This window comes from Poeciliopsis prolifica, unplaced genomic scaffold (assembly GCF_027474105.1).
Source record: "Poeciliopsis prolifica strain line A6 unplaced genomic scaffold, Auburn_PproV2 SCAFFOLD010, whole genome shotgun sequence".
Lineage (NCBI taxonomy): Eukaryota > Metazoa > Chordata > Actinopteri > Cyprinodontiformes > Poeciliidae > Poeciliopsis > Poeciliopsis prolifica.
Window position 1 is genome coordinate 10882181 of NW_026562385.1, and position 27063 is coordinate 10909243.

The following is a 27063-nucleotide window of genomic DNA, read 5'->3' on the forward strand; positions in this document are numbered from 1 at the left end:
GAGACACACAGAGAGAGAGAGAGATTCAAAAAAAGAAGCCACAACTCGTTTTCGTGCAAGGCCTGCTCAGTTCTCGTCGAGCGGGCCTGAGTGCGAACAAGCCGCAGTACCATGTGTGGGAGGCAACAGGGAGGAGAGTCTGAGGGTGAGCGGCCTGCTCCAACTTACAGACCTGCAACTGCTGAATCATTGCTATCATGTATTAATATCTACACAGTTTGTCTACAATAGGAAACATCTGGTTTCCTTTGGTTACTTTCAGGGTTCATGACAGAGATTTCAGACAATCCAGGTAAATGCACATTTAAGCCCACAGCAGCAAATGGCGGACAGAGAGAACAAGACGTAAAATAAAAATAAATAAATAAATTTAAAAAAGGAATAGATTTGTGTCAAAAATTGGAGCGCACCCCAAGGTCAGGCGACTTAAAAGACACGCTTTCAGCGGCAAGAAGCTTGACAGTCATTTTCTGACTGTCAGAAAATGACTGTGACTGTGAAAGTGATAAAGTCATGATATTTTTTACTGACTTTATCACTCATATCATTGCGGAGGGATCTTCTTCACCGCGCCGTTTCAGGTTCGACATTCGTTTCTCCGACTGTCTCCACGGATCTACAGCACTTTAATCTGACTGCGGTCTGGACTTTGAGCACTTTCTCCACCATTCTGCTGTTGGTTTAGGTGCTGCTGCCCAGTCGCCGCCGCGCTTCTACGTCTCACCAGACGTTTGTGATAGGGCAGACTTCCTTGCTGCTAAGTGAGCCCACATCACTCCGCCACCACCGTGCTGACACAATGTTTTTGTCCTTCTGCAGCCTCTGTGCTGTAAATTATTGCCAAGTGTTTCTCTGGTGTGTCAGACTGCAGTATGTTTACTTTTATAAAGAACATGTTTTTGTTGTACATATCTGTTAAAAATGTCGCTATATGGCGACAATATAATGAGACAGATAATCTGCGGGGGAAAAAACAAGTTCCTCTCTGCCTTCTCCCAATGCTAACCAGAAACAACCAATCAGACCCAGGAGGGTCTTAGCGCTGTCAATCATCCTCGTGAACGTGTTAAATCTATGCTACAGCTAGTTCACCACAACAGAGACTGCCACCAAGGCCAAGGCTTGTTAGCATAGCCACTGATGACGGTGGATAAACGATGTTCCTGTAATGCTAAATTGCTTGTCCGCCATTAGCATATTTAGCACCACCTACACGAGGATGATTGACAGTACGAAGACCCTCCTCCTGATAGGTTGTTTCTCACCAGGAGCAATGCATTTTCTGCAGATGGCAACGGGAAGAAGTGGAGATCTTTTTTTTTCACAGCTCATCTGTCTAATATTACACTGTTACAACACGGTGACCGTTTTTTAACATATACGTCAAAAACATTTTTGTATAGAAGTCACAGACTCAGCTGTCGCTGTGCTTGCTGAGGTGTATTTGAACCCTTCCCAGATTCATTGACGGAAACTTTTGCTTTTCCAACGCCACTTTCTACTTTGGTATTGTGTTGCTAACCCACACCTGTATCCTCCATAACAGCTTCTACTAAACTGTTGACTTGCTGATGATCAGATAATGGACTGTACTTGATTATTATCACCAGATTTGCTATTTGCATTCATATCTAACAACAGAAAGAAGATTGGACAAATCTTTCCGTTTTTTTGACGTATTTCCTCCGTCTTAGTTTTTGGACATGTCAGTTACATTTGATCTGTTGAAGACTTTGCTTTCTCTCAACAGAAAAACTCTAGAAATGATGACGGTTGTACCTACGTAATGACAAGAATGTATTAAATGATGTTATTTTCTTTTTAAATACACAGAACATATGAAAGAGGCAAGATAACAAAACATGTTAATAAATTAGATTTAAGACAAAGTAGAGAGATTGTTTTATAGCTGCTCAAAATGAATACAAATGTTTTTTGATCAGGTACAAGGAAGCGTTTGTAAGCAGATTTCAGCAAGAAAATTTTTAAAAAATATATATATATATCAGAAATATTGTTTGATTTTAATTGCTGTCAAGTGATCAGACCACTGCTCAAGTTTCTTAACATTTTGTTAAAAAACTTAAAAAAATAAGTAATAAGTAATTGAATAATGTGTCCTTTTAATTTGCTCTGCTGGCTTGGTTTGAACACACTTCAACAGTAAGCAGCTCTATGGCGACATCTAGTGACCAACTCTGACACAGCAGGCACCGCTTTAGTCCCTGACGCTGGAACAAATCAGAAAGTACAAAGTCAAAGTTGTAAGTTATTTATTTAACACAACAAAAAAAAAAAACAACAAGACGACCAACAGACAGATATCATAAAAAAATAATACTAAAATACACAACGTGTGTTCTTCGTCTACCACTCAGTGCTGACAAAGTCCCACAGCTGATCGCTTATGTCGCTTCGAGAGCGGACAGACGTGTCAACGTTGATGGGCGTGGCCAGATCGGGACCGTAGTGCACTGCGAGAGAAAAAGACTAAATTATACTGACACAACTCATTTTAAAGTCTCGTTTGTTCTGTCAACATGTTTAGGTTGTTATGACACAAAGAGAGATTTCTGATTATTAATATTTTGAGTCATTAACTCCAGCAATTACAGTGAGGAGCTTGAGGAAGGAATGCTCAAATGTTTGAGTCAAGTTGAAGGCATTGCAATCAAAATCATAACATTTGAAGACATTAATAAATAAATCTCTGACAGATTCTACCACTATTGTGGTGTTTAGCAAATAAAAGCTTTCAACTAGAAACACTACTTATCTGACAGTGAAAATTACACTCTGTAAAAAGTGTTCATGTCATCTGTGTGGAAGTGGAGGGCCACGCAAAAATTATTCCCAGGACCCCAAATGTCCCATGGGCCACACTTTGGACACCGCTGACTCGATCACTTTGAGTTCACACTTTATGATTAGGGTTGCTTACGTTCTTCATTTTTGGTTTCTGACTAAAATATACGAAATAAAAATTAGCAAGCATATCTGACTGAAGTAGGAATGCGAGTCAGAAAAGATTGTTTCTCACCTCCTTTCAAAATGTTGGGCTGCGTGTCGTACTCCCACTTGATCTTGGTTATTAGGTAGTACACCTGAGCCACGTACCTGGAAATAAAAAACTTAGGGTAAAAATAAAAAACTAAACAAAACTCCCAGCAATTATAGCAATAAACAACAATATTGTAGCTGGAATGCCATAATAATGCAGATTCGCCTTCTGAAAGACTAATAAACTTTCAATTTGTACAGAACAATCCACATTTTAACTTGAAGACATTTTAAAAACCATAAAAAAATAAAATGAATTGCTAAGCCTCTCCGAACAAAATCACTCTTCAAATAGTTAATCATCACAAACAGCTCTTTTTAAAGTGTCATGCGATTCATTGGAGAATTGTGTATTGCAACATAAAAATGTTTAATTTTAAAGGATAGGCGATAAAACGGCAGTAAAATTTGAAGTTGACCGAAACACAGCCGACGGCGTCATAAAAACGCTCGTCGATTCACATTGGAGTGTGACACAGAAATGTGCAAGTCAAGAAAAAGGTGAAAACTAGTGATCCAGTTCAATTTATTCACGTCGATTCCCAGAAACTCACACTGCAGACGGGATGACCTCGGTGGTGTCTTCATCCACCTCATTCTGCAGAGTCTCCAGTTCCCTCTCGGTGTTCCTCACACTCTCCAGCTCCGTCTGCAGAAACCTGGAGAGAGACGGTCAGGGATGCGAACAGTCCAAACCAACGGCGCGGAGAACGGCGTCGGCGCGGAAAGCGTACTGGATTTCTGAGTCCATGATCTGGCTTTTGGCCGTGCACCGCTGCAGCTGCTCCTCCAAGTCCTCCAGCTCCTTCTGCCTGTGCTGCTTCTTCTCCTCCATGTCCAGCAGCCTCTGGCCCGCGCGTTCCTCGACCTGCGCCATGTCTGCTTGGGAAGGACAGCGGCAGACGCTCGAAATGACAACACTCACCGGCTGAAGCTAAATTACATCTAGAAGTAGAAAAAAACAACAACAAACGAAACATCTGATTTCTTGCCTTTAAAAATCTGCGTCACAGCCTTCTTTGTTTCTTGGTACTTGTCGTCGAGGGCCTGGCGTTCGACTTTCACTTCTTCCAGTTTCTCGAGCTGACTGCTGTTGATGAGCTCCATGAGCTTCTCCCCGTCCTCCTCTACGTCTTGAAACGTCTGGCTCAGAGACATTGTGGGCAGCTGGAAAACAGAAGCAAGGAGAAGAACAGAATTTGCTGCTCATTATTCCATTTGCAGTGAATTGCAAATGAAATAATAAATATGTTGCATTTATATTTATCAAGAAGTCTAAAAAGACCAAAGTGGGAAAGAAGTGCTATATTTTACATAAGTTTGTTTATTTTTACTCAAATTTATGACACAATAATAAATTAATATCTACACGGCAGCGTTAGGATGATTCTGTTTTAAATAGCCACAAATGGCTCATATTAGACACATCTAGGTTTTCAAACGGTGGGGTACTAAACACACATCCTTGTGGATCGCCTTAACTTGATATTTCTGGGGAAGCGGCGTTAGAACTGTTTATAACATGTCGGCTTCCTGTCCTGAGAAACTGTTAATAAAACAAAGTAAACTCCAGAAATCTGTGACGTAAATACATAAAAACAAGCAACGAAAAATCTTTGTGTCTTTATTTTGGGTGAATCTGGAATGTTTTAAAGCGGATGAAAACAAACAGCAGCAGCTACGAGCAAAAGTTAAGTATTAAGTCTGAGCCTGAATACAGACTTGAGTCTCAGAACCAACAGAAACATGACATTGAAAACGCTGGTCACTGAAAGATAACGTAGTCGGCGAAGAAACTCCCCGACACTACAGCAGCTGAATTGTCAAATCGCGACCGTTTCGTTTGGTTTTCTGACTTTTGAGCGAGAAAACTCAAAAGTTCCTCCAGTCGCCTCTCGGTGTTCCTCACACTCTCCAGCTCCGTCTGCAGAAACCTGGAGAGAGACGGTCAGGGATGCGAACGGGCGGACAACAAACAGCTGTCCTGTTTTACGTCGCTTCTACACGCTGCGCTGAACGTAACTTTAGCGACGCAAAGACGGACATGTCGAATATAAACCGTTTAAACTCTGCCGTAAATCAAGCGGGTTGTAATTTGGTCACAATTAAACAGAAAACGACCGACCTTTCTGTTTCCCACTGTTCGAATTCAGACTTCAGCGCGCGCCTGTTATTTTCTTCTTCTTCGGGGGTTTGGGAGACGTGACGCGGTCTACCGCCCCCTGCTGCCCAGTGGTGACTCCAACACTTGGTCCTGGCTGTGGTTACATATTTAGGACAATGATTTTGATATGTTCATTTCTGAATAACTTATAAGTTATAAATCTACAGTAATAATAATTTGAGAAACTGTGATTTATGAGAAAAATAAGAACGTTTACTAGATTTTCTGTCAAAGTTTAAAGATTTGTTTAATCAACTTTCTTAGAAGAGTTGAAATCTCAATTGGTTGACATCTTGAACTTCAACACTAACTGTGTTGAAGTTCACAGAAATGTACATTTTCTCTATGCTGTACGTCAGGTTTCCATATTCTGCATATCCTTTTTTGCTCATCAATACAACAAAGCTCCCAAGATATTTAAATTCTATATTTGAAGAATTGAAGCCACCAAGTAAAAAAAAATAATCTAGAAAAAAAAACACTAATTCATATACAATGTTTTGGACATGACAGAGCTTTTCTAATTAAATATGCAGGGGGAAATTAAATAATAAATTTAGTATAAGTCATAAGATACCAGGCGCTTCAGAAGCTACTGAGAGTCAAATTTAATCAAAGGTTTTTGGTCTTTTATATTTTCTGACTTGAGGTCAGGTGAAAGAACAATTACACATTTTAATTTAACAAATTTCAAACCATGTTTAACATTACACAGTTTAACATCCAAAATGTTAATAGAAAAATTTGAAAAACTCTGTTCCTTTAGGATCATTTAATGTTTCTGATGACATCTTTCGTTTCTACTCCCGAGTATAAAACCAGATTGTACGGTGAAGTCCAGTGGGAACTTTCTATCCCTCTTGGTTCTTCTTCAGCTTCTTCTCCTGCTCTTTCCGTTTGTGTCGGCCCAGCTGTCTGAAGTACAGTCTCCGTGGGTTCAGCCCGTACGCCTTCAGCCTGTGTCTGCTGAACTCTCGGCCGCCTATTTTCACCCCCTTGAGTCCTGACTTGATTCGTCCTCCTGACCGCCGGGGCTTCTTGGTCCACGCTGGCCTTTCAGTCCTGTTCTCCCCTCCATTTTGTTCATCTGCCACCTCCTGGGCCGTATCTTGCGTCTGTTCCTCTAGTTTCCTCTTCTGCTTCTTCTTGGGTACCAGAATCTCGTCCCCTTCCTCTGGGCCGTCCACAGCCTCGCTCAAGGCCTTAACTGCCTCGTCTGCTTCTTCGCTCCGCTTCTCTGCGTTCCTCAGACGATCTCGCCGTTTCTTCCCCAGCTTGCTCTTCGCCTCCAGAGCTTCTTTATCCTCCCTGCAGGTCAGGATCAGATAGAAACCAATCACCTTCTGGCATGTGCACAAGCTGTCAATTGATTGAGCTTATCAATAGGCTAACAATTGGTTGAAAAGTGGCCATTTTCTTAAAAACTTGTATCAACTTGTATCAAGAGTGTAAGTTTGTCGAGTGTTAACATTTCCAAAACAGAACCGCAAAAGGTGCATTCTGACTAATTTGAATCCAATAAATCGTCAATCCACTATTAACCGTAAGTTGGTTCGAACCACAGTGTTTCTACTCACTCAGAATACACAGAGCTCAGGACTTCTTTCTTCTTTCTCACGTTCTGCCCCTTCATTTTGTAGTTCTTCAGGTCACTCATTTCCTCTCTTTCAGACCTTAAAAGGCAAAGACGGCTGTTACTGAAACTCAGCGACCTCGGAGGAGTGGAACATCTCGGAGTCGGTACCTGAACATGCACGTCCTCCTCAGCGAGCACCAGCGGTTCAGCTCTTGGTCGTTGGCAGTCAAGATCTGAAAGAAAAATAGTTGCACGAATTTAGACACAACCAGAGCGGGGAGAGGAGGTCGCGTATGTGGCAGTTTCATCTGCTCAGAGAGAAGATTGGCGTGAGATCATTCCCTGGTCAGAGCGATTCCCCACCGGGAGGCAATACCAGATCAGTCTGCACAGATCTCATCACTGCAGAGCTGGGAACCGGAACAAGCTAGTGTTCTGTCCACTCGTTCATTTTCTAATTGAGGTGTGGAGTTCACAGGCTCCCAAGAGGAAGACCCTCACCTCGTCTGTGCTCAGGCCGAAGTCGTTGGGCACCACCTGCCTGTAGCGGAAGCGGCAGGGAAGGTCGTCGATGATGTCCTCGTAGTCCAGCTTGTAGTACTCGTCCAGGTACTGCTCGAAGCTTTTCTCCTCTGAAACGAGAGGGACGGCGTCAGGCGAGGCCGTCGCCCGGGCAACGGCCGGGTCCGGGACGCTTCCCGACACTTACGGGGGTCGAACACCGGCTTGGTTCTGGTGATGACCTCGGCAAAGTGAGACTTCTTCTTCTTCTTGCCCATCTGTGGCAGATCGTCCTTCTTCAGCTTCTTCTTTTCCTTTTTCTTCTTCTTCTTGGAGGCGGTGTGCTGGCTTGGGTCGTAGTCCGCATCCATCTGCATGGACAGAATGACTGCTTCGCTAAACAAAGCTAAAAAAATAAATACAAGTCAGACAGTTTTGGGCAAAACAAAGTCGGCTCACGATGAAGTCTTCGTCGTCGCAGTGCGGTCCAGAGGCACTGTACTCCTCTTCGTCATGTCCCTCTTCACGTTCCTCTCCTGTCCAGGTGTCCCAATTCCAGTGTTCTGAAAACGCAGAAGAAACTTCAAATGAAGCGGACAAATCACAGGACCTGAACAGAACAAATGAATAACAAAAATAAAGGCCAGCAGCTCACCATCCATCTCGTTTCCTTCGTCGTCAAACTGAGGCTTCTCCTCTTCCTCTTGACCGTAGTACTCGTCTCCAAAGACTTTCTGCAAACAAAAAAGCTTATTTTGACCTGAAAAATTAGATGAAAATGGCATTTAAGAGAGTGGAAGTCTTGATTGTCAAGTTAAGCATTTTAACTGAATGCCAGCAGAGCACCGACTGCAGTTTTTCTGGCCGATCTGAGTCCAATTTTTGCCGATATAAGTTGGCAACTGATAAACATGCATATTTAAAACAACCCTTTTTTTATTAAAATATTCCAAAACAGTCAAAATGATACAAATATAATGTCGAAATAATAAATTTGCAATATTGGGAGAATATAGTAGTAATATTATGAGAACTCCCACACATACAATGAAATGATCCAAAAAATGTTCTTATTGAAAATAAATTCTCCTAATTTTGAGACATGCTTCGTTTGAAATTATGACATTCTCGCAATTAAACTAAACTTCTTGTTTAACTGTCTGTCAGTAGTCCATCTTACACATTGCAGAAGGGATGATAGCAATAAAAGCAACTTTTTAAAAATATGTCATTTGTAATTTCTTTTAGAAAAATAAATCTTCAGGCAGATTTGATCTGAAGTCCTAATCCTGACATTCGAATGTTTGATAGCTGAAAAAAGGAAGCAATGCAGCGTTGCTCGTGTTGCATCTACGAATATGAATGCATGTTATCAGAAAATGTTAGCCAGAAAATGTTAAGGAACGAATGTTGAAAACTGACTTGTTTTGGATGCTGCTGCTAATGTAAGATAAGTGGGTGTAAATAAAATAAGGTTATTTCTACCCACTCCTCTGAAAATATCCTTTTCTGTTTTTCCCTTTCCTGACATGTAACTTTGTTTATTCTTTCATTCACTAAAGTCAAGCCGGGTTCCTGTCCTGACCTGCATGAGCTGGTCGTGCTGCCTGGGGTCGAAGTCTCCGTCCAGGTCGGCTTGACTGAAGGCCAGCTGCTCGTTCCCGGTCAGCTCCTGCAGCTGCTGCAGCTTGTCCATGATCTCCTTCCTCTTCAGGTTCTTCAGCTGCTTCAGCTGCTCCCGCTTCTGCTCCTTCTCCTAGAATCACGCGGCCGCTTCGTGAGCCTGTGTTAGCGTTAGCGTTTTTTTTTTGTTCTTGTTTTTCTTTATCTGCCGTACTTACCTTCAGTTTCCTCTGCTTCACCTCCTCCCTCTTCTGCTTCCTGCGGTCGTCCTTAGTGCGGACGGACGTGGCGATGTTCCGGGGGTAGGTCTTGATCTGCAGGGCGCCGGGCTCTTCGAAGCGGAAGTTGTAGCTCCGCTCGAAGTCCTCCTGGCGCTCCAGGAAGCTCTCGCCCTCCTCCTCAGAGTCGTCCACGTCCTCCTGGACCAGCTCGTCGTACGTCGGGATCCTGGACAGATTCGGAGGGATTTCAAAGCGACTGCAGCGAACATCTAAAGACGGATTCCAAGCTTTTTGGCTGCGCACCGTTCGTCCTCGTCGTCCTCGTCCAGGTAGCCCTTGTTGAGCACGTAATCCCGGAGGAATCGCTCCCTGTCGTCCAGCTGCGGGTCGTTCCAGTAGTCTCGCAGGTATTTCTGTCACAATGGGGGGAACAAAAACAAATAAAATCAAAAATCTTATTTCCAATAGAGATGCAATAATCCGACCTGATTACCTGCAGGCGTCTCAGTATTGAAAAAGAATCTAGATCAGGTATCAGTGACAATGTGCCTGATCCATAAGGACAGATCTATTTAGTCTAATTCCATGAACGACATCATGCTTTATTATTCATCTCACATTACGGTATATTTAAAAATGACAAATTGCACTTTAGGAATAATTTTAAAGAAGGTTTGTTGCAGTTTTGTTTTTTTGTTTTTTACATTTTTGACCAAGATACTGAACCTATTGCTTTTGTCAGTTTCAGTTCTGTGTTGGAAAAAAGAAACATTTTTAGTCATTTCAGACGATTTTTCTGTAAAACGTCAGCTATCGCAATAAAAAGAGACAAAAGGTGCATCCAGGGATGCCGCAAAATAAGCAATAAACCTGGTGGCCACCTGATGCATCATAAACTCAGTATTTTCCATTTGCATGATTTATTGTTTCTCTTTTTCCTTCTTTCTACCAAAAACTGCATGCTAAAAGTCTTCAGTCTGGTGTTTCGGTCCTGAAGGAAAATGTTGCTTACAGAGTCTTCATAACTCACGTTATTCGTCGTTTATATTGTTTAGCTTATTTATTTTTCTTTATTATTTTTAAAACGTCTTCCACTTCCAGAGTTGAACGTTCATTGGATTTTTAGGTTTGTTGGTCTTTGAGAACGTGTTCTTGTTTTATTATGCCACTATCAATACATTACTTCAAAATGGTCGGAAAACAACAAAATTATTGTTTATCGCGATAACGTCCAGAATTCCCTGTATTGTGATGCAACTCTGGGAACTCACCATGTCCTTCACCTCCTCCGGACCGTCCAGCTCAGCCTGACCTTTGAGCCAGTCCATGTAATCCGCCTCCTCTTTATCCTGAAAACACACAGGCGGGAAGTGTCGGCTTCGTCGAGTCGCTGTTTAAGACGACGAGCTGTGGCCGTTTTCTGACCTCCTCCTCCTGCGTTTTGATCCTTCTGGTGAGCAGCTTGGAGGGTTCGCCTTCCCCCTCCTCGTCTTCCTCCTCGTCCTCGTCGCTGTCCTCGACAAACTTCCGGAAGCTGCAGGGACGTTTGGGTTTCTGTCACCGGGCGTTCCGGGCGCAATCGCTTCACCAACGTCTGACCTCACCTCTCTTTGAGCTCCTTCTGCTCCTGGATGTAGCTCGGCGAGGCTGCCCTCTGTTACAGGAAGACAACGCCGACTCAGCAAACAGTCATTTTCACAATAAAAATAAATAAATAAATAGAATTAAATCACAATTATTCATCAGAAAAAGTTTGCACACCTCTCTTCTTCTGGCTGCTTCCTCCTCGTCACTATCGTCATCGTCTTCATATTTGCTGCGAGAAGACATTTTTTAAAAATTGTTGCTGCCCGACATACGCATTCCCTCTTTTAATCCATGTTTCACCCCCATAATTCTGTCACTAATCTGGTAAAGAGACGCAAAACCGACCAATTGTAAGTTTTTTTGGAAAGTCCACCAAATCAAAGAACTAATGTTGCAACTATGTCGACTGTTCTGCAGATTTTTCATATAGCCCGTTTTTACCCAACATTAGAAATACATTAAAAAGATGCAAATAATTACACTTCTATTTTAAATAGCAAACCAAACCTTTGTTTGTTCAACTGTGTCATAAAGAAGCATTTACAAATGGGATTTGTTTGTTTTTTGGTGGGGCGATAATCGCAGCTCCACGCAGTCACATCGTGATCCCAATTTTAATCACAAAATATCGTAATGAAACTTTATCGCGCAATCCTTCTGTGGCACCACTGAGTTTGTTAAAAATGACTAAACAATTTGGGACTTTTTTGTTCGTTTTGATGCTTTTTCTTTTTTCTTTTTGTTTTCTGGAAACATCTGCACTCACCCTCCTTTTTCCAGGATGACTTTCCGCTCGTAGTCCTTCAGGTACATGGGCTTCACTTTGACTTGTGTGGACGTGGACGGACCGTCCTCAGTCCGGGACGCGTCTGAAAGCAAAACACGGTCAACCCAGCAGACTGTAAGAGACCACCGAGCCTGGGTGAAGCTTTCTACGCCTTTAAATCACCTTCAGAGTAGAACCTTGCATCTTTCTCGTAGATTTTCGGGTCTCTCTTCTTCAGCAGGGACAGGGTTCTGTAAAAGTCCCTGTCCAGAGCAGGGTCCAGGTCCTGGGAGGGACAGGCACAAGTCAGGCGCCCGGTGTCAGTGTTTTAGACGGAGATCACCAAAACAGCGCAGGAGAAACATTGAACGGGGGGCGCGTTAGCCGCCGATGCTAACCACTTCACTGTCGTCAGAGCTGGACGCGGAGGAGTCGCTGTCATCGGCTTGGTCTCCGAATCGGTCCTTCACTGCGCGGATGTACAGAAAACACACACACACGTCACGTCTTTCATCAACTCCTGCCCAGAGGACGCGACGGCTTCATCGCTAATGGTACTTTCTGACCCACGTTCGGTGATGGCTGATGGCTAACTAGCATCACAGTTAGCCATCAGCAGCACACTTACGCTTCTGCAACTCCTCCTTCTGTCGGTACTTCTCGTACTTCTGCGCGAACTGCGAGTTAATCTTCAGTTCCGAGCTGCCCGGCATGTTTTCGGTGACGGCGGGTTACAGGCATTAATCAAAACGAGCCACTGCAGCCGCGTCGACAAGCACGTTACGAGCAAAACCACGCCGTTTCCGGTGAGCTGCGGCCGATTGTCGCCAGCAGAGGGCGCAGTAACGTCAGCGTATGAGTACTTTTGGGGGGGAGGACGGGCGTCGGCCATATTGTGAGTGGCAAATTCACACGAGAAAGCCTCATTCAACCGACTTGTGTTTAAAGAAAACGATACTCTTATTTATTTCTAAAAAAGGATAGCACTGAAGAAAACAGCAAAATTAATAAACAAGCTGTCGTAACAAAAATTAAAATCTTAAATGTTACATATATGTTCCAATCCACAGAATTTTATTTTTTTTAATTTATTTATTTTATTAATTACTTAACTAAATTTGATATTAACGAGCTAAACAAAATTTAGCTTAGCTATTTTTTTCCCAAATATTCCTATTTCTATTATCATCATTATTATTATTATTATTATTATTATTAGTAGTAGTAGTAGTAGTAGTAGTAGTAGTAGTAGTAGTAGTAGAAGTATTACTATTATTATTGTTTCAAATTTCCACAAACAAAAAAGTCATTTTAAACGCTTGTACGATGTCGACAAAAACAGAAAAGAGGGTGGGCGTAGTGGATTCCCACTACCAATGCTGGTGGGTCATGAGGTCAGCAGAGTTTGACTGTGGGTGGTCTTTCTCTGACAAAACAGTGTGTGTGTGTGTGTGTGTGTGTGCGTGTGCGTTCAAAGGTCAGTGAATTTCCAGGAACAAGTCAACCCAGCTGAGGGCTGTTTTTTCATCAGGTGAGCAGGTGATGTGTGACGGCCCGTGTTGAAACAATGCCCAAAACGCTTTCAGTCTTGGAACTTATTTTTTTATATTTTTGCCACATTGAAACCAAAACCTTCACTGTTCCATGGGACCTCACTGGAGGTAGACAATTAAACGGAAATCATTTTGAAAGTAATGAGAACAGTTCGCTCAAATCACACAGCATTCTGATAAGAATACTCCGTAATCTCAGAACAATCTGCTGTCTTTTAACTCATTTTGTCAGTTCAACACTTCCACCTGTCCCTCAGCCTTGGACTGTACTGTGGACATTTTGTGCACTTTATCTGACAACATGTGGGCAGTCGCCCACATGGTTCATTGGTCCTTCACCAACAAACCAACCCCCCAGAACATACTTTATGTTTGCGTTTGAATCTTTTTCGATTGTTCAAAGTTAAAGTCACTTTTGGCTTTCCCAACAGCTGCTTTCGTTACTCTGAGTGCAGATGCTTAAATTTTAATAAACAAAACTGAATGTCAACAAAAAGGAATGCACTCTGCTGTTGCCTTAACTAAAATAACTTCCGGATTACCAAATTCTCAACTAGCACGCTTAGTAGCCAGGATTAAGGTGGGGATGTTTTTGTTCTCTCAAATTATGAATCGTGACAAAATAACCACAAACTCATTGTTTTGTTGTGTCTTTCCCTACTTGACAACCACACTGGAACAAAAAACATGGTCGACAATATGGTCTTGTTTTTGCCATGATCTGGGGCTCTTCTAGGAAAGCGTTTGTTTTCTGTGGAATAGCTACAGCAGCTCCAATAAAAAATAAAAAAAAACACCTCACATTTTAACCTCTGACAGCATACAGAAACCATTCGGGCCAGATAACCGCACAGAGATGAATGGATTTGCTCCATGCATAATGAGGCAAATAGGAAAAGTATTTTCCCAGAGTCTCTTACAGCGAGGCTTCCCGCATAAAATTATTCACAAATGAATCTCAAAAGTGCGGCCTGCGTTTGTTTGAACCAAAGTTGGTCAGAATGGATGGAAAGACGAATGAGTTGCAACGCAGAATAGACGTAACAAAAACTTGTTAGAGGTTTTAGATGACTTGAAACTGAGGCAGAGGATCAAATTTAAGCTGGATAACAAGCTCAGAGCTGCAATGACATGGGTTTAGTCCAAGTCAGATAAATGTGTTAGAAATGCCTAGTCAAAGTCCAAACATAAAGCTGTGGCAAGGTTTGAAAAGTCATCCAGTCTGACGGAGCTGGATCGATTTTGTATGGTTGAAATGATTATCGTTGATCCATGAACAGAAAGTTTCCATAAGTAAGAACTGGTGGAACTGTGCATCAGCTGAGTTTATTCTATGAGCCGCTTCTCAGTTAATCGCTAGTAAAAACGTAGATAAGCGGTTAATAGAGGATACATGTTGTAATGACTTTCTGAAGGTGGAGAGAGAGCAGGAGCTTCTTAAAGAAACAGAGGCACCATTGCAAGGTGGCAAATTACCAAATCAAATTTCTGTTAAGTCACATTTTAACACATACAGCATTTTTATAAAAACTGAAGGTAAGTTACTTGATTGTGCTATCAAATGACACTATATGGCTGGAAAGTACTTAATAATAAGAATAACATAAATAATACATAATACTGTCCCGCTAAAAACTGGAACTGGTTTACTCCATGCTGAAGTAACAATAGAACGTTTTTGAAAAACAGAGTCTGAACAAAGTTGATTGTGCAATAAATAGAGCTGGGTCTTTATTTACAGAACATCTTGAAAAGCTAAAACATCAGCATAACAAGTGAACAAGTATGAGGAAGACAAATTATGTACATCTATGAACATATTTACAAACTGTGGTTAATCATAGAACATAAAGAAGACTTCAGGTATGTCTCTCTGTCCCTGTCTGACACCGTTATAGCTGTTTCCATTCACCCATAAAACCACACAAATTGAAATGACAAAAATAAATTTGCTTAACAAACGTGCCAATCACTAAAAGAATAATTTTTTTTTTAAATTACGTTTTTTCGCCAGAATGAAGTGTTTTTTCAGCCGTTTCAAAATAAATGTATTTCACAGAAGAGCATTTCCAAGGCTTATCAACGCCGGTGGTAGACAATGAGGCGTGACCAAGCTTAATCACGTGTGACTTCTTTAAAATTAATGTCTTATTTAATTTAAAAATCAATTGCAAAATTCTGAGCGTTTTTTTTTTTTTTCTTTTTCCATTTTGGCAGACTTTATAGTCAAAAGATTTGCGCAAATTTGTAACGGAAGCGACGTCACGTGAACGCAGTAGAGCCATGTCATGAACACGGGATGAAGAATAGATTTATGACAGAAACTCGAGTTCAAGAACACCAACACGAACACAGAGACACATCTCAGTGAAAGGCACACATACATTCGCTGTAAAACAAAACTATAACTGATATCTCAATGTTTAGGGTTTTTTTTTTTTTACACCAGCATTCCTTCACCAGGAATGCTGGCGTAAAAGGGGAGAACATAAATATATACTTGACTGGATGCGGAGCATTAAACTCGGCTCGGTTGGTCCCGCGTGGGTGGCTGCATCGAAGTCCCCCCCCCAACACCCAGGAATGCTCAACGTATGAACCTTCTGAACGTTTCATACCAGAGACATCTGGAGAAGATCTAGAGAGCTACACAAAACTTCCAGCGGCGTTTGGTTCTGACGTTTTGATTTTCTATTTTCTGGCTGAATGAAGTGCAACCAGAACGGGAAGAACTTACTTTAGTGCCTTTCGGCAGAAGATTTTTGCACAGCTAAAAAAAAGTTGATGAACAACGCAACCATCTTCTCAGTGGTTGACCTGTTGCATTCATGACCTGGATGGAACTATTATGCTACTGCCTGCAGAGCCAGACAATTGATTGCTAGCTGCAGTTAGAGGTAAAAAAATTAAATAATATAAAAATATAAATTCAAACCCTGCCAGTAGAGTACTGTTCAATCTGTCTTATGTATCTGAAATGATAAATAACACACACAAAAAATAAATCTCAATTAAAGGCTTCTTGACTTCTCCTATAGATCTGCTGGATTAGGAAGTTGCAATGAACATTAAGAGCATCAAGAGAAATCTAAAGAAAAATAATAATCTCATCTTAAAAACAGCTTTGCTCCAGTTTAACCGTCAGGAGAACCCATGGCGGCCAGCTGGTTTGTTTTAAGATATGAACCTGAGATGTTGCAGAACATGTAATGTGCACTCCGACGTCAACTTTTTCACCCTGATATTTTCACAGTAAAGCTCTCGTTCGTTAGTGAGGATATAGTGGTCTAAGGTCGTCGGACGCAGGCTTTATATGTTCTCTGCGTGAGGTAAAACAAATGCAATAAAAATACTAAAAGGCCTCAAGTAGTGTGTTCACTGAGGCACAATGTTTTCTCCCCACTTTGTAATTCTTCTTTCAGTTTTCAATGAAGGAAGGATTGTCCGCCTCTTCGTCCAAACTCACAATTTGTCTCTGATGAAATGACAGAAAAGGAAGTTAGACGTGCAGCTAATTGTATCAGGTAGGATTCTGCTAAAGTCGCATTGCAGTAGCAATCATGTAAACATGTCACAATCAAAAACTCCAGTGTAAGTTGTACAATTTTATAGCAACGCACACTATATTGGCACCAACATCGGTTATCTGCTGATATTAGCCATTTGTAACATATCAATATCATTCTGATAATTAAAACTGGGGCGATATTTATCTTTATTTTGGACTTTTCCAAAGGTGTCGAAATGGTAGTAAAATGGACATATTGGTAAATATCGGTTACCGCCCACAACAGCAACATTAAAATCAGATATCACTATTAGCCCATTTTATTTTTTATTTTTTGCATTTGTGTATCCGTACAATTTTATGTAATAAACCAACACAAAGTAAGTAAGTGTGGTGAAGAGTAAAACACTTTCAACATATTTTACAAATAAATATTTTTGCTCTAATAACTAAATAAATTCCAGTGCAAGCAATTGTCTTTTAGAGAATCCCATGTGTTAGAGTGGCCCATTCAAAGACCAGCGTTAAATTCAACTTAGAATTTATGGCAACACATATTAACAGATCCCTTCCCTCCAATCTGACTGAGTTTAGGCTATTTTGCAAAGAAGAATGGTTAGAAATCTCCAGCTCTATGTGTAAAGTCAGTAGAGGCATGCTGAAAAACTCTTGGTGGATAATTTTCTAGTTTGTGTTGGTATATTATCACACATAATACACTGAACTTTGTGGTTGTGATGTGAAAAAGTTCAAATGGTATGAATACTTTCTTACAAGCAACCTTAAAGGCTTACTTTAGGGTAGGCATAACCTTCCAGGCTCTGGCTCCTCCAGATGTGAACCTGGTCCTCAGTGGTTTTCTGATAGACGGGGTTATGAAAGTGCATTGTGTTGGTGTTTTGGAGCCTGTGGTATCTCCACAGCATCACGGCCCCGATGGCCACCAGACAAAGTATCGCTGTTTTGGGATGGGGGAATCAAAAGTGAGAGATGAGCAAAAGATGTTTCCGATTGCTTAGAAAAAGCTAAATGAGGCCAAACCATACCTGGAAGAAGGACAAAGTAAAGTGTTTTTGGGGTGGTGGAGGTAGTTTCGGGTGTAGCTGCGACACCTTGAGGTGGAACACCAGAGGATAAGATGATCATCATTATCGTAATGATCAGAGAGAAGGTATCTATAAAAACAGAAATATTTACAACTGCGACTTTCAAAACTTGCCTGGAGTCGTGACAGGATCATCTGTGGTGGTCTGTAAGATTTTAGGCTTTTCTGGTTGAGGCGAGGGCTTCTTTGATAAAGGTGTGGCGGTCCGAATCGCAGGCCCAGTGGTACGCTGCACTGACGTGGAGGCTGTAGTGGTGACTATGGGAGGCACTCTGCTAGTAACTGGAACCCGGGGTTTCTGCGTCGTCTTTGGTGGAATTGTAGGGGCAACAGGAGGGAGGGTAGTCGAGGCCTGCGACTCTGAAGAAGCTGAAGGAGTTGGAACAGCTGGTAGAGTAGAAACCAAGAGAAGAATGTAGCTGTTAATATTTTTATCTGGAACATATTAAAACAACAACTTCCTGTGATGATTTACCCACCAGGCACACATGTCCTCATATCCCCTGCTAGCATCATATTATCTGGACAGACACAGGTGTATTTCGGGGGGTGGGTGCCTATTTGGGGGGCAGCTAGGCACATGAATTCACAGGTGCTGTTGGACACCTGGCACCAGTTCCTTCCTGAAACAGAAAATGGAATACAGATTTGCTTAAGTTGTTGTACAGATGAAAGGTGTTGTTAACATTCTCTTTGTTGGGTTCTTTGTAGACTTTTGTATCGGTTCTAAGTATGTTTACATGCACAGCTGTGTCTTACCGGGGATGCAACTGTCTTACCAGCAGGCTGTTTGAGGTTGTGGTAAAGAACAATGTCCTCGGGGGACGAAAGATGTTCCGCCACTGGTGCGATGTCACCACCAGTCAGCCTGTTGGCGCTGAGGATGGCGTTGTTGCTGACGTCTGTCCAGAACACTCGTTCCTAAAAACGACCAGAGCGCCACTTCAACACTTGGGAAATTGCGAAAAGAAAAATATCTTGACGATCAGAATTTATGGGAGATTTTAATTATAAAAAATAATTTCTACCTCGAACACAGTGAGTCCCAGCGGGTGAGCCAGCTTGTCCTCGTCAATGATCAGGGTGCGCCGACCGCCGCCTTGCACGTCGATGCTGGAGAGCGTGTGCAGCTTAGAGTCCACCCAGTAGAGCCGCTGGTTCAGCAGGTCTGAGTCACCAGTGGGGGTTGCATGAGAAGAAGACCATTAGCATTAATGTACACATGAATAAATAAACACGCTGAAACCAGATGGGGCGTGGGGTCACCTATTGTGATGCCATTAGGCCACACGATGTTGTCCGTGACCAGAGCAGTGCGGTCTACTCCATTAAGGCCTCCCTTCTCGATCTTTGCAGGACTCCCCCAGTCGGTCCAGTAGATGAAGCTGTAGGGTGAAAAAGTTTAAAGATGCTGGCGGCTGCAGACCACACAAACATAAAAAAGAGACAAAAAAGCCCTCCAAAGAAACGCACTTGGTATGTGGGTCCACCACAATGGCACGGGGCTTCGATAGCTCTTGGTGAAAGAGAGTTTTGCGGCGGCTACCGTCAGCGGTTACCACGGAGACGGTCTTCCGAATGCTGTCAGTCCAGTACAGGTTGCCGTGGACCCAATCGAAGGCTATTCCTTCAGGACCATCGATGTCGCTGCCTATCACCACATGGTGATGGGAGAAGTCCTCTGCCGAGTCCATTGGGGTTCTGGGTGAAAGGTCAAAGCAGCAGTCAAACAAAACCAAACGGGAACATCAAACAATAATACAGTAACTTAAATGTGAATTTAATCTTGCTAACCTGTAGATTTTCTTCAGTGAAAGATCGGACCAGTACATCTCTTGGGTGGCCACGTTCATGTCCAGGGCTACAACGTTCTTCAATCGGGGGATCACTCTTGTGTACTCACTCCTGTCCAGGGTCATCTTTCTGACCTCGTGACGGTTGGTGAAGAAAAGGTAAGGTGTTGTACCTGCAAAATAAATGTCAAGAACTTAAATCTATTTTGAAATGATTAACTCACAGGTGTCAAACTGGGCCAGTGCCCTGCAACTTTTAGATGTGCCTCTGCTGCACCACACCTGAATAGAATAATTAGGTCATTAAGGCTCTGGAGAACTGGTCTACACAATAAGGAGGTAATTAAGCCATTTCATTCCAGTGTTTTGTACCTGTGGCACATCTCAAAACTGCTGGACATTAGGTCTTGAGGACTGGAGTTTGACACCCCTGGACTAACTTTTTTTTTTGTTTTTTAAATAAAGTTCAGTTTTCAAACCGGGGAGTGGCTGTGGAAGAGTCATTGTGGCCAGACAGGCAGTTCAAAATAAAGTAAATTTGAAAGTTTTATGGTGTTTAAATTTATTTCAAATTCTAAACTACAGCTGAGGGTGCATTCACACCAAGCATGTTTGTTTGGGGAGGAGTGAAGTTGTAATCGAACTCTGATCCGACCAAAAACCCACGTCCCGGTTGGATTGAATGATCTTGAGGGTGGTTCCGATGCTTATGTGGATGCAAGTGGAGCAGAAAGCAGGAAGCGGAATATAGCATATGGCATTCTGGGTGAATACAACCAAAACAAATGCGAGAATCTAACTCTAGCGGGAGAAATGTCTCGTGGTCTTTCACCAAAGTTGAATCCTGCAACCCCTAAAATCTGATGCTTCTCCATTTTTGTTTACATTTTATGAAGAAGAAAATTGCGCTGGTGCAGCGCCACCACAGGCAAGGAGGGGAACAGGTTTTTCAAATTGTTTGGCTCGTTTGACACAGTGAAGTGTGAAAGAGAACCACACCAGCTGAAAATGTAACAACATTTGCAACTTTTGGTTTCCCAATCAAAGCAAGTCTATCGGGTGTGGAAACACCCTAAAGCACAGAGGATTCCTCGAAGTAAACTTTGAATAACCTTGACGAAAACTCTCATCTTCACTTTCAAGCAGGACAGCAAGCGCTTTTGTAGAATACTTTAGATCACATAAAGCATACTTCAATTGACCTAGTCAAAGTCCAGATGCTTTAAGAATCTCTGGCAAGACTTGGGAATTGATTTTTACAGATGTTCTCCATCCAATCCGACTGAGCTTGAGGTGTTTTGACAATCACAGTGTCTAGATTAGCAAAGTTGTTAGAAAGACAACACAAACACCTACAGCTGTAACAAAAGGTAGTTGGGGGTGAGTACAGAAGTCCACAATGTACTGTGTACTTCAAGTAAGCGACGTACAGTTTAGGAATGGGTTTTAAAAATCTGCTTGGAGGTCATGCTTACCAACAGCTTTGCAAGCTTGCGTCGCCGGGTCAATGTGATAACCTTCCTCACAGTCGCATTTGTAGCCACCCATCTGGTTGATGCAAATTTGGCTGCAGGTTTCTGGGTTTGCGCACTCATCAATGTCTAACGCGGAAAGGAAAAAAAAAACAACAAAAGTTGAGTAACCAGCTAGAACATTGCTAAACCAATGACAATGACGGGTTCCTTCTTATCTGAAAGCACAGCCTGTCACAGAGAGAGACAGCAAACAGGTTTCTGGCATCACTTCTTAGCCTGAGCTAAGTTCACAGTCTGACCTAACCTGACTGAGACGGAACGGATGTTCAGTCACTTTGTCCTGCCGCTCCGTTGCTTACCTTCACACCGTCTCTTAGCGACGAGGCTGTATCCAGCTGGACACAGGCACTCGTAGCCGATCTTCAGGTCGTTGCAGATATGAGAGCAGCCGCCGTTGTTGTAGAGGCACTCATTGGAGCCTGCAGAGACAAGAAGGTGATTTATGTTCCCGAGGATATAATTGCAACTTTCGGAGGACACAAATAGCCGTAATTAAGCGTGAAGCTTTGGAGGCGGAGTGTCGCCGCTCACCGCACTCCCTAAGCGGCTCGTCTGACCAGTCCCTGCAGTCACGCTTGTTGTCGCATACCCGCTCCAGGCTTATGCACTCCCCGCTGCGACACTTGAACCGGTTCGGACCATCGCAGTGGCTCGCTGGGGGATGAGAGGGCACGAAAAGCGCATCAGGTAACATCCAAAACACGCCGCTGGTCTTTGGGAAGACAGAGCGGGAGACCGGGTTGATGTATACCGTTGACGCAGCCGACTTCGTCGCTCATGTCTGTGCAGTCGTACCGGTGGTTGCATTGGCTGCTGCCGTGGATGCACGTGCCATCGCCGCATTCAAACTCGTCAGGGCGACACGTGGAATGAGCTACACAAAGAGGGAGACAACAATGGAGGCATTTTATTATTATTTTTTTTTACATCCGTTCTGTTTTCTACGTTTTTTGTCTCTCATTGTGATTTCCTGGTGTGCTAAAGTCTTAGAAATTCTGGTGGAACTGATTACTTTGTTTCCCATCTTTCATGGACTTTCTTAAAGTTGAGAGTGAGGAGTTCCTTCTTGATACTTTTACCCTACTTCATGCTGTCAGACAGGTCCAACTTAAAGTAGGAGCTATGTCTGGAATAATCAGGCTCAGCTTTTGCAGTTAAAACATAACAATTTGTTGTTTGTTTTTTTAAAAGGACAACAATTAGCTACATTATCTACATGGTGCAGAAACCTATCAGTTAATCTTTGAACACAAAATGAAGTGAAATGAAATCATTTACCACATCCAGCTTCGTCGGATCGATCGAGGCAGTCAGTGTCGCCGTCGCACCTCCAGCTGACGTGGATGCACTCCCCGTTGCCGCACTGGTATTCCTGTAAGGAGCACTGGTGAAGGGGAGAGCGCGTGGGGGTCCTCGTGGCGCAGTTCTGGGGCCACTCGTCCGAGCCGTCCGAGCAGTCTGCGTCGCCGTCGCAGGCCCACAGCCCGGGAACGCAGACGCTGTTGCTGCACTGGAAGGCCTTGCCGCTGCACGTGAGCGGCGGGCAGGAGGCCTCGTCGCTGCCGTCGTCGCAGTCGCCATCTTTGTCGCACACGAAGGAGGAGGAGACGCACTGGCCGCTCGTGCAGCGGAACTCGGAGTCTGAGCACCGCTTGGCCGCTGCGACAGATGGGAAGATATGTGACTTTTTAAAGGATTTTTTTGTGCCTTTATTTTACAACAGACGGACAGAAAAGAGAGACTGTCGAGGACTGAGGCGGGTCGCACGCGATACCTCCTGCGCTGGTGCCGCGCGCGACGTGGAAAGATTTAAGCTAACCACGGAGCAAAGACAGAAAACAGACCAGCAAAAAAACAAAACAAAATATAATAAATAAATAAGATAAAATAAATAAATAAGATAAAATACAATACAATAAATAAAACAAAATAAAAAATAAAATAAAGTAAAAATAAATACAATACAATACAACACAATAAAGCAAAACAAAATAAATAAAGTAAAATAAAATAAAATACCGGTTCTGAAAGAAGCCAAACAGGATTAAAAAAAACACAAACTTACTACAGTTCTGTTCGTCGGCTCCACTCACGCAGTCTGCTTCTCCGTCACAGCGCCACCTGCTCGGTATGCACTGGGTCACGTGACCCGTGCACTTGAACTCAGTCGGTTTGCAGGTTTTGCCCGCTGGGAGTGATAAAAAAAAGAAAACGTTGGATATTTGACCACCTTTATATTCGATACCCTACTGAGATATTTGGATTATCCAATTAATCATCCCAATAATCAACGGATTACTTAAATAATCGTCAGTTGATATGAATACAGTCCAACGTTGGAGGAGGCTCACCGCAGGTTCCGGGAAGCTCATCTGTGCCGTCTCCGCAGTCGTCTGCACCATCACACACCCACGTGGATCTGATGTTCTTCCCGTTCCCACAGAGGAACTGGCTGGGGTCGTGGGTTAAAGCCTCTGTGACAGAAACATGGACGCCTGGCTTTAGAAACGATCCGAAACCTAAACCAAAACAGTTTTGCATCAACAGAAGACCAAAGAAGACTGTGATGAAAGCGATCTTCCTCATTTTTGCGGAAGTCGCTCTTAAAATTGCCAAGCTGGGGCTTCCAGATTGGCGTTATTCGATGTCGATTTCAAAGTTGTTCCTTTTTTTTTTTTCCTTGAAACTGGTGCCACGTTACCGAAGTGATTTCCCTGCTGGGTGTTTGCTTAATGGGCTTAAAGTTCAGAGCTCCAAAGACAAACTGGACCAAATGGCAGCGTTATTGACCGACTGCAAAAAAAAAAAAAAAAAACATTTCTGGGAACATAACCAGTGTGCTCTTGATGACTGCACATCTTTGAAATGTAAAAAAAAAAAATCTCACATAATCTAACCTCAACAAATTAGGTAAAAAAGGAACAAAGAGGAAAAAACCCAATTGGTGACGTAAAGAATCGGCAAAAATGTATTGATTTCTATGCGATCTCTCGTCGAATCTGCATCGATAAAAGTTGTATATTTTTGTTTGTTTTTCCATACCACTTTTTCAAAAGTGTTTGAAATAAATGTGCTTGGCCGGCAACCAGTTCCGACATGTTTCAACCGTGCACCCAACAACCCAGCGTGCGGAGAACTGGCCTGAGAGTGACTTCAGGGGCGCCTGAGTTTCAAACCACAACTACAGGAATGTAGTTTCATCACTGTGTTGTTTTCTTCTTTTGTTTTTTTAAAGAAAAAAAAACATCTGTGCCCACTGCGATGGAAACGTCAGCTCTTTTGGTAATCGCCGGATCACTAACATGAATTTATCCAAACATAAAGGAGCCGATTTTTCTGGAATTGACACGAAGGCCCCCTTCGCCCCCTCCCCACTTTGTGTGATGTAACAATTCATTTCAGTCGGTTTTTATGCGATTGTTGCACAATTATAAAGTGGTGCAAAACAATTTAAATTTTTTTTAAAAATGGACAAATGAAAAATCAGCACTTCCGGCTAAACTTGAAACGTGTCAGGCTGTGTTTCTCAGCTGGAAACATCTAAACAAATATTGGAAAAAGAGGCAGAACTGGCAGCTTACCTGCAGCAGAAGCAGCCGTTTGTGCGTCGTATTTTTTTTTATGTACAATAAACAAAAAACACGACTTTCGCCCACAGCATGACGCCGCCGCCACCGTGTTTCAGTTTGTATTGACGGGTTTGCTGTTCCTGTTTTTATCCTTTTATTTTTTTTGTATCATAATTTGAAAAAAATACCGAGTCGATTCTGAAAGCGCACTTCATTTCATTTAGGCGGATCAGAGTACATGGGGGTGAACTCCAATTACACATCGACTGCTCTGTAAGTGTTCATTTGCAAAACAAAGTTACATTTATGTATTTGTGTGTAACTTTTCTTCCTCTTTCACAAATTTGCATCACTACTTTAGTGTCACTCTCTCACATAGGCCTATTTTATTTTATTTTATTTTTTTGAAGTTCTTTTGAGCTTTTCAACAGCCAACAAGAAGCTCAAACCTCACCGGATGTAAAAAACCCCCAAGGCAACAGGAACCGGTAAAATTGAAAAAAATAAATAACTAAATCAAATAAAAATCAATGCTAGAAGATACTTCTTTATTCTCGTTATTTTTTTTGCAACTTCAGACCATTTTGCCAAGACGTGTAAATACGACGTATAGCAGGAAACGTTTCCTCCTTCCAAGCAGGGAATTTGGAGCGAGCCGCAGATGATATGTCTGACCTACATACATGCATAAAGAAGTGAGGCCTCCCCTCCTCATCTGGTACAGTCAGAGGACAGAGGGCCCTGCAAACCCTGGAGGAAAAGTTTGAATTGTCTTCCTGTCAAAGCCACACGACTGAACCGCACCACACAGCAGGAGTAGGAGAAATCCACGGATTTGAAACGTTCAAACTTGCAAAAAAAAAAAAATAAATAAATAATAATAATAATAAAACATAGTGGAAATGTGAACTTACTGGTCAGACCAAAGAGGCAGATGACAAGGATAAGAGGGAGTCTCATGTTTCTGGCAGATGAATGAACTCTGAATCCTACCGGTTCTTATAGAGAGGGAGTTGAACCCCCAACCCTCCCTCCAAGAAAAATTAATGATAAAATTAAAAATTAAAGAGAGAGAAAAAAAATTGGCAGCAGTGTTTTATGAATGGTAACTTGGGCTCCGGCACCGCAGATGCTGCAGGCGTCTCGGTCTGACACACAGTGCGGTGTTTGACAACATCAGGGCCATTTCAATGTGGTCCACGGGCGGGTGGGCGGGGCCGGCGGGGGGCCCCGGCTAAGGGGTGGGCGGGGTCAGGGCATGGTGTGATTTCGGAGGTGCACGCCCTCCACACGCAGGAGGCGGGGCTTTACTACAACATTTAACCCCTTCGGCGGTCTGGAGACATTGGGCTTCATTCATTGGAGGCGAAGCTCTGGGCATGTGATCCGAGGGCAGAGAGGCAGCTGGGAATCTGGACTGGATGGGAATGTGTTTGGGGTCAAGGAGAAAATGTTCAAGAAGAGAAAGATTTTTTTTCTTCTTCTCCTTATTTCCCCAAATTGATGACTTTGGTCAGTCCAACACAATGGCTCTGGATCTCTTTAAATCTACGTTAGAACAAGTAGGAAATCAACATATACACTGACTATGATATATTCTGATTATTTTTTTAACAGTTTCACGTCACACACACAAAGCACCGCAGACGTTGTTAAGGTTCGATGTTGTACAAAACACAAAGTGGAGTGTAGTTATTATTTTTTCTACATTTATTTTTGGTTCAAGCAGGACAATCCTTTTGCTGGAACTATTGATAATTCCGTGTTTTCAATTCATATTCTCACAGATTCTCAATTGGCTTTAAGTTTGGACTTTGACTGGACCGTTCCAACGCATTAATAGAGTGACATTTCTTGATCGGATTTTATTCAAGAGGTCCACGAATGTACAGTGTCACCTTCCTGAAATAATGCTCTACATGTAAATTTTTCCAAATGTGATTTTGGCAAGAATTGTCTTCCCAGGACAGTACAGGACAGGACTCTGTCCTGTCTTCTGACAGGACAGATAATCATTGTATTCAAACTGACTTAAAAGTTGAGTTTTCCGAGCTTAGAGTCATAAAAACAAAGAGAAAGTGTCCCCAGAGTTTGTAATTCAACTGGAGAAAAGTTGGTTTCTCAACAACATTGACCTCAAAATCCAATATGGTTGCCTTACGTACAAAACAGACAGTTTGCATCAAATCACATCTTTCATAGACCGTTCTGCATAATCATCTTGAGGAAATTGGTTGCTATACTTACTAAAAAATACAGACAAAATGTAAAAACAATGGTGAGCTAGTAGCTGTTAGCCTGTTTAGCTAATGCAATGGATTTTAAAATGACTGGAACTCGGTTTAAATTGGGCTCGAAATCCTCGCTCCTCCTCAAGGTGAGCAAACCGTAGACAGGCGGAGTCAGCAGATCCCATTGTTGGGCCTAACGGGTTCTTTAGAGGCTGCCGACCGTGAGCATCAAATCAGGTTCTGCCGGGTCGAAACGTGGGTTTCCTCTGGC

At 42.6% G+C, this 27063-nt stretch overlaps 3 protein-coding genes and 1 non-coding gene across 6 annotated transcripts; all 4 read right to left on the bottom strand.

Annotated features, from left to right (window-relative positions):
- Positions 1 to 2136: 2136 nt before the first annotated feature.
- On the bottom strand, positions 2137 to 5290 carry spc24 (SPC24 component of NDC80 kinetochore complex). Of its 2 annotated transcripts, none has more exons than XM_055035580.1 (7): positions 4896 to 5117; positions 4053 to 4227; positions 3795 to 3939; positions 3615 to 3719; positions 3041 to 3117; positions 2372 to 2474; positions 2137 to 2231 (listed from the first exon to the last, which is right to left on the bottom strand). In XM_055035580.1, the coding sequence occupies exons 2-7, from the start codon at positions 4216 to 4218 to the stop codon at positions 2219 to 2221; spliced, it is 609 nt and encodes a 202-aa protein (XP_054891555.1). In that variant the 5' UTR covers positions 4219 to 4227; positions 4896 to 5117; the 3' UTR covers positions 2137 to 2218. The 2 variants fall into 2 exon arrangements, with proteins under 2 accessions (XP_054891555.1, XP_054891556.1); XM_055035581.1 differs by lacking the exon at positions 4896 to 5117 and adding an exon at positions 5186 to 5290 and having other exon boundaries at positions 2139 to 2231.
- Positions 5291 to 5981: 691 nt separating this feature from the next.
- On the bottom strand, positions 5982 to 12303 carry kri1 (KRI1 homolog). The gene is made up of 18 exons (XM_055035567.1): positions 12127 to 12303; positions 11897 to 11967; positions 11682 to 11784; positions 11499 to 11601; positions 10907 to 10961; positions 10750 to 10799; positions 10571 to 10679; positions 10417 to 10494; positions 9449 to 9558; positions 9143 to 9371; positions 8887 to 9057; positions 7957 to 8035; positions 7761 to 7864; positions 7510 to 7672; positions 7302 to 7432; positions 6969 to 7033; positions 6802 to 6897; positions 5982 to 6532 (listed from the first exon to the last, which is right to left on the bottom strand). Exons 1-18 carry the CDS (start codon positions 12209 to 12211, stop codon positions 6076 to 6078), a joined length of 2259 nt encoding a protein of 752 aa, XP_054891542.1. The 5' UTR covers positions 12212 to 12303; the 3' UTR covers positions 5982 to 6075.
- Positions 7109 to 7208, bottom strand: LOC129363950 (Z30 small nucleolar RNA). Its single transcript, XR_008606369.1, has one exon. It is a non-coding gene; the product is annotated as a Z30 small nucleolar RNA (small nucleolar RNA).
- A 2450-nt stretch (positions 12304 to 14753) lies between the features above and the next one.
- Positions 14754 to 25708, bottom strand: ldlra (low density lipoprotein receptor a). Of its 2 annotated transcripts, none has more exons than XM_055035566.1 (18): positions 25476 to 25708; positions 23344 to 23466; positions 23058 to 23180; positions 22271 to 22651; positions 21744 to 21866; positions 21524 to 21646; positions 21292 to 21411; positions 20933 to 21058; positions 19459 to 19630; positions 19138 to 19365; positions 18931 to 19049; positions 18693 to 18832; positions 18444 to 18585; positions 18144 to 18287; positions 17785 to 18051; positions 17606 to 17677; positions 17354 to 17517; positions 14754 to 16526 (listed from the first exon to the last, which is right to left on the bottom strand). In XM_055035566.1, the coding sequence occupies exons 1-18, from the start codon at positions 25519 to 25521 to the stop codon at positions 16470 to 16472; spliced, it is 2670 nt and encodes an 889-aa protein (XP_054891541.1). In that variant the 5' UTR covers positions 25522 to 25708; the 3' UTR covers positions 14754 to 16469. The 2 variants fall into 2 exon arrangements, with proteins under 2 accessions (XP_054891541.1, XP_054891540.1); XM_055035565.1 differs by having other exon boundaries at positions 23344 to 23511.
- Positions 25709 to 27063: the final 1355 nt, after the last annotated feature.

Bases quoted from the DNA above. Each gene is read 5' to 3' on its own strand.
- kri1 (XM_055035567.1), bottom strand. From the start codon at position 12,211: ATGCCGGGCAGCTCGGAACTGAAGATTAACTCGCAGTTCGCGCAGAAG. The intron at 9,559-10,416 runs GTGAGTTCCCAG...CCATTGTGACAG, and splicing joins CGGAGGAGGTGAAGGACATG to AAATACCTGCGAGACTACTG. The intron at 7,673-7,760 runs GTGAGCCGACTT...CTGTCCATGCAG, and splicing joins GCGACGACGAAGACTTCATC to ATGGATGCGGACTACGACCC.
- spc24 (XM_055035580.1), bottom strand. From the start codon at position 4,218: ATGTCTCTGAGCCAGACGTTTCAAGACGTAGAGGAGGACGGGGAGAAG. The intron at 3,720-3,794 runs GTACGCTTTCCG...GTCTCTCTCCAG, and splicing joins ATCATGGACTCAGAAATCCA to GTTTCTGCAGACGGAGCTGG. The intron at 2,475-3,040 runs GTGAGAAACAAT...TTTCTCTCGCAG, and splicing joins GCCCAACATTTTGAAAGGAG to TGCACTACGGTCCCGATCTG.
- ldlra (XM_055035565.1), bottom strand. From the start codon at position 25,521: ATGAGACTCCCTCTTATCCTTGTCATCTGCCTCTTTGGTCTGACCA. The intron at 19,050-19,137 runs GTGCGTTTCTTT...TTCACCCTACAG, and splicing joins GTGGTGGACCCACATACCAA to CTTCATCTACTGGACCGACT. The intron at 16,527-17,353 runs GTAAGCCTTTAA...TCATTTCATCAG, and splicing joins AAGGTTATGCCTACCCTAAA to AGACAAATTGTGAGTTTGGA.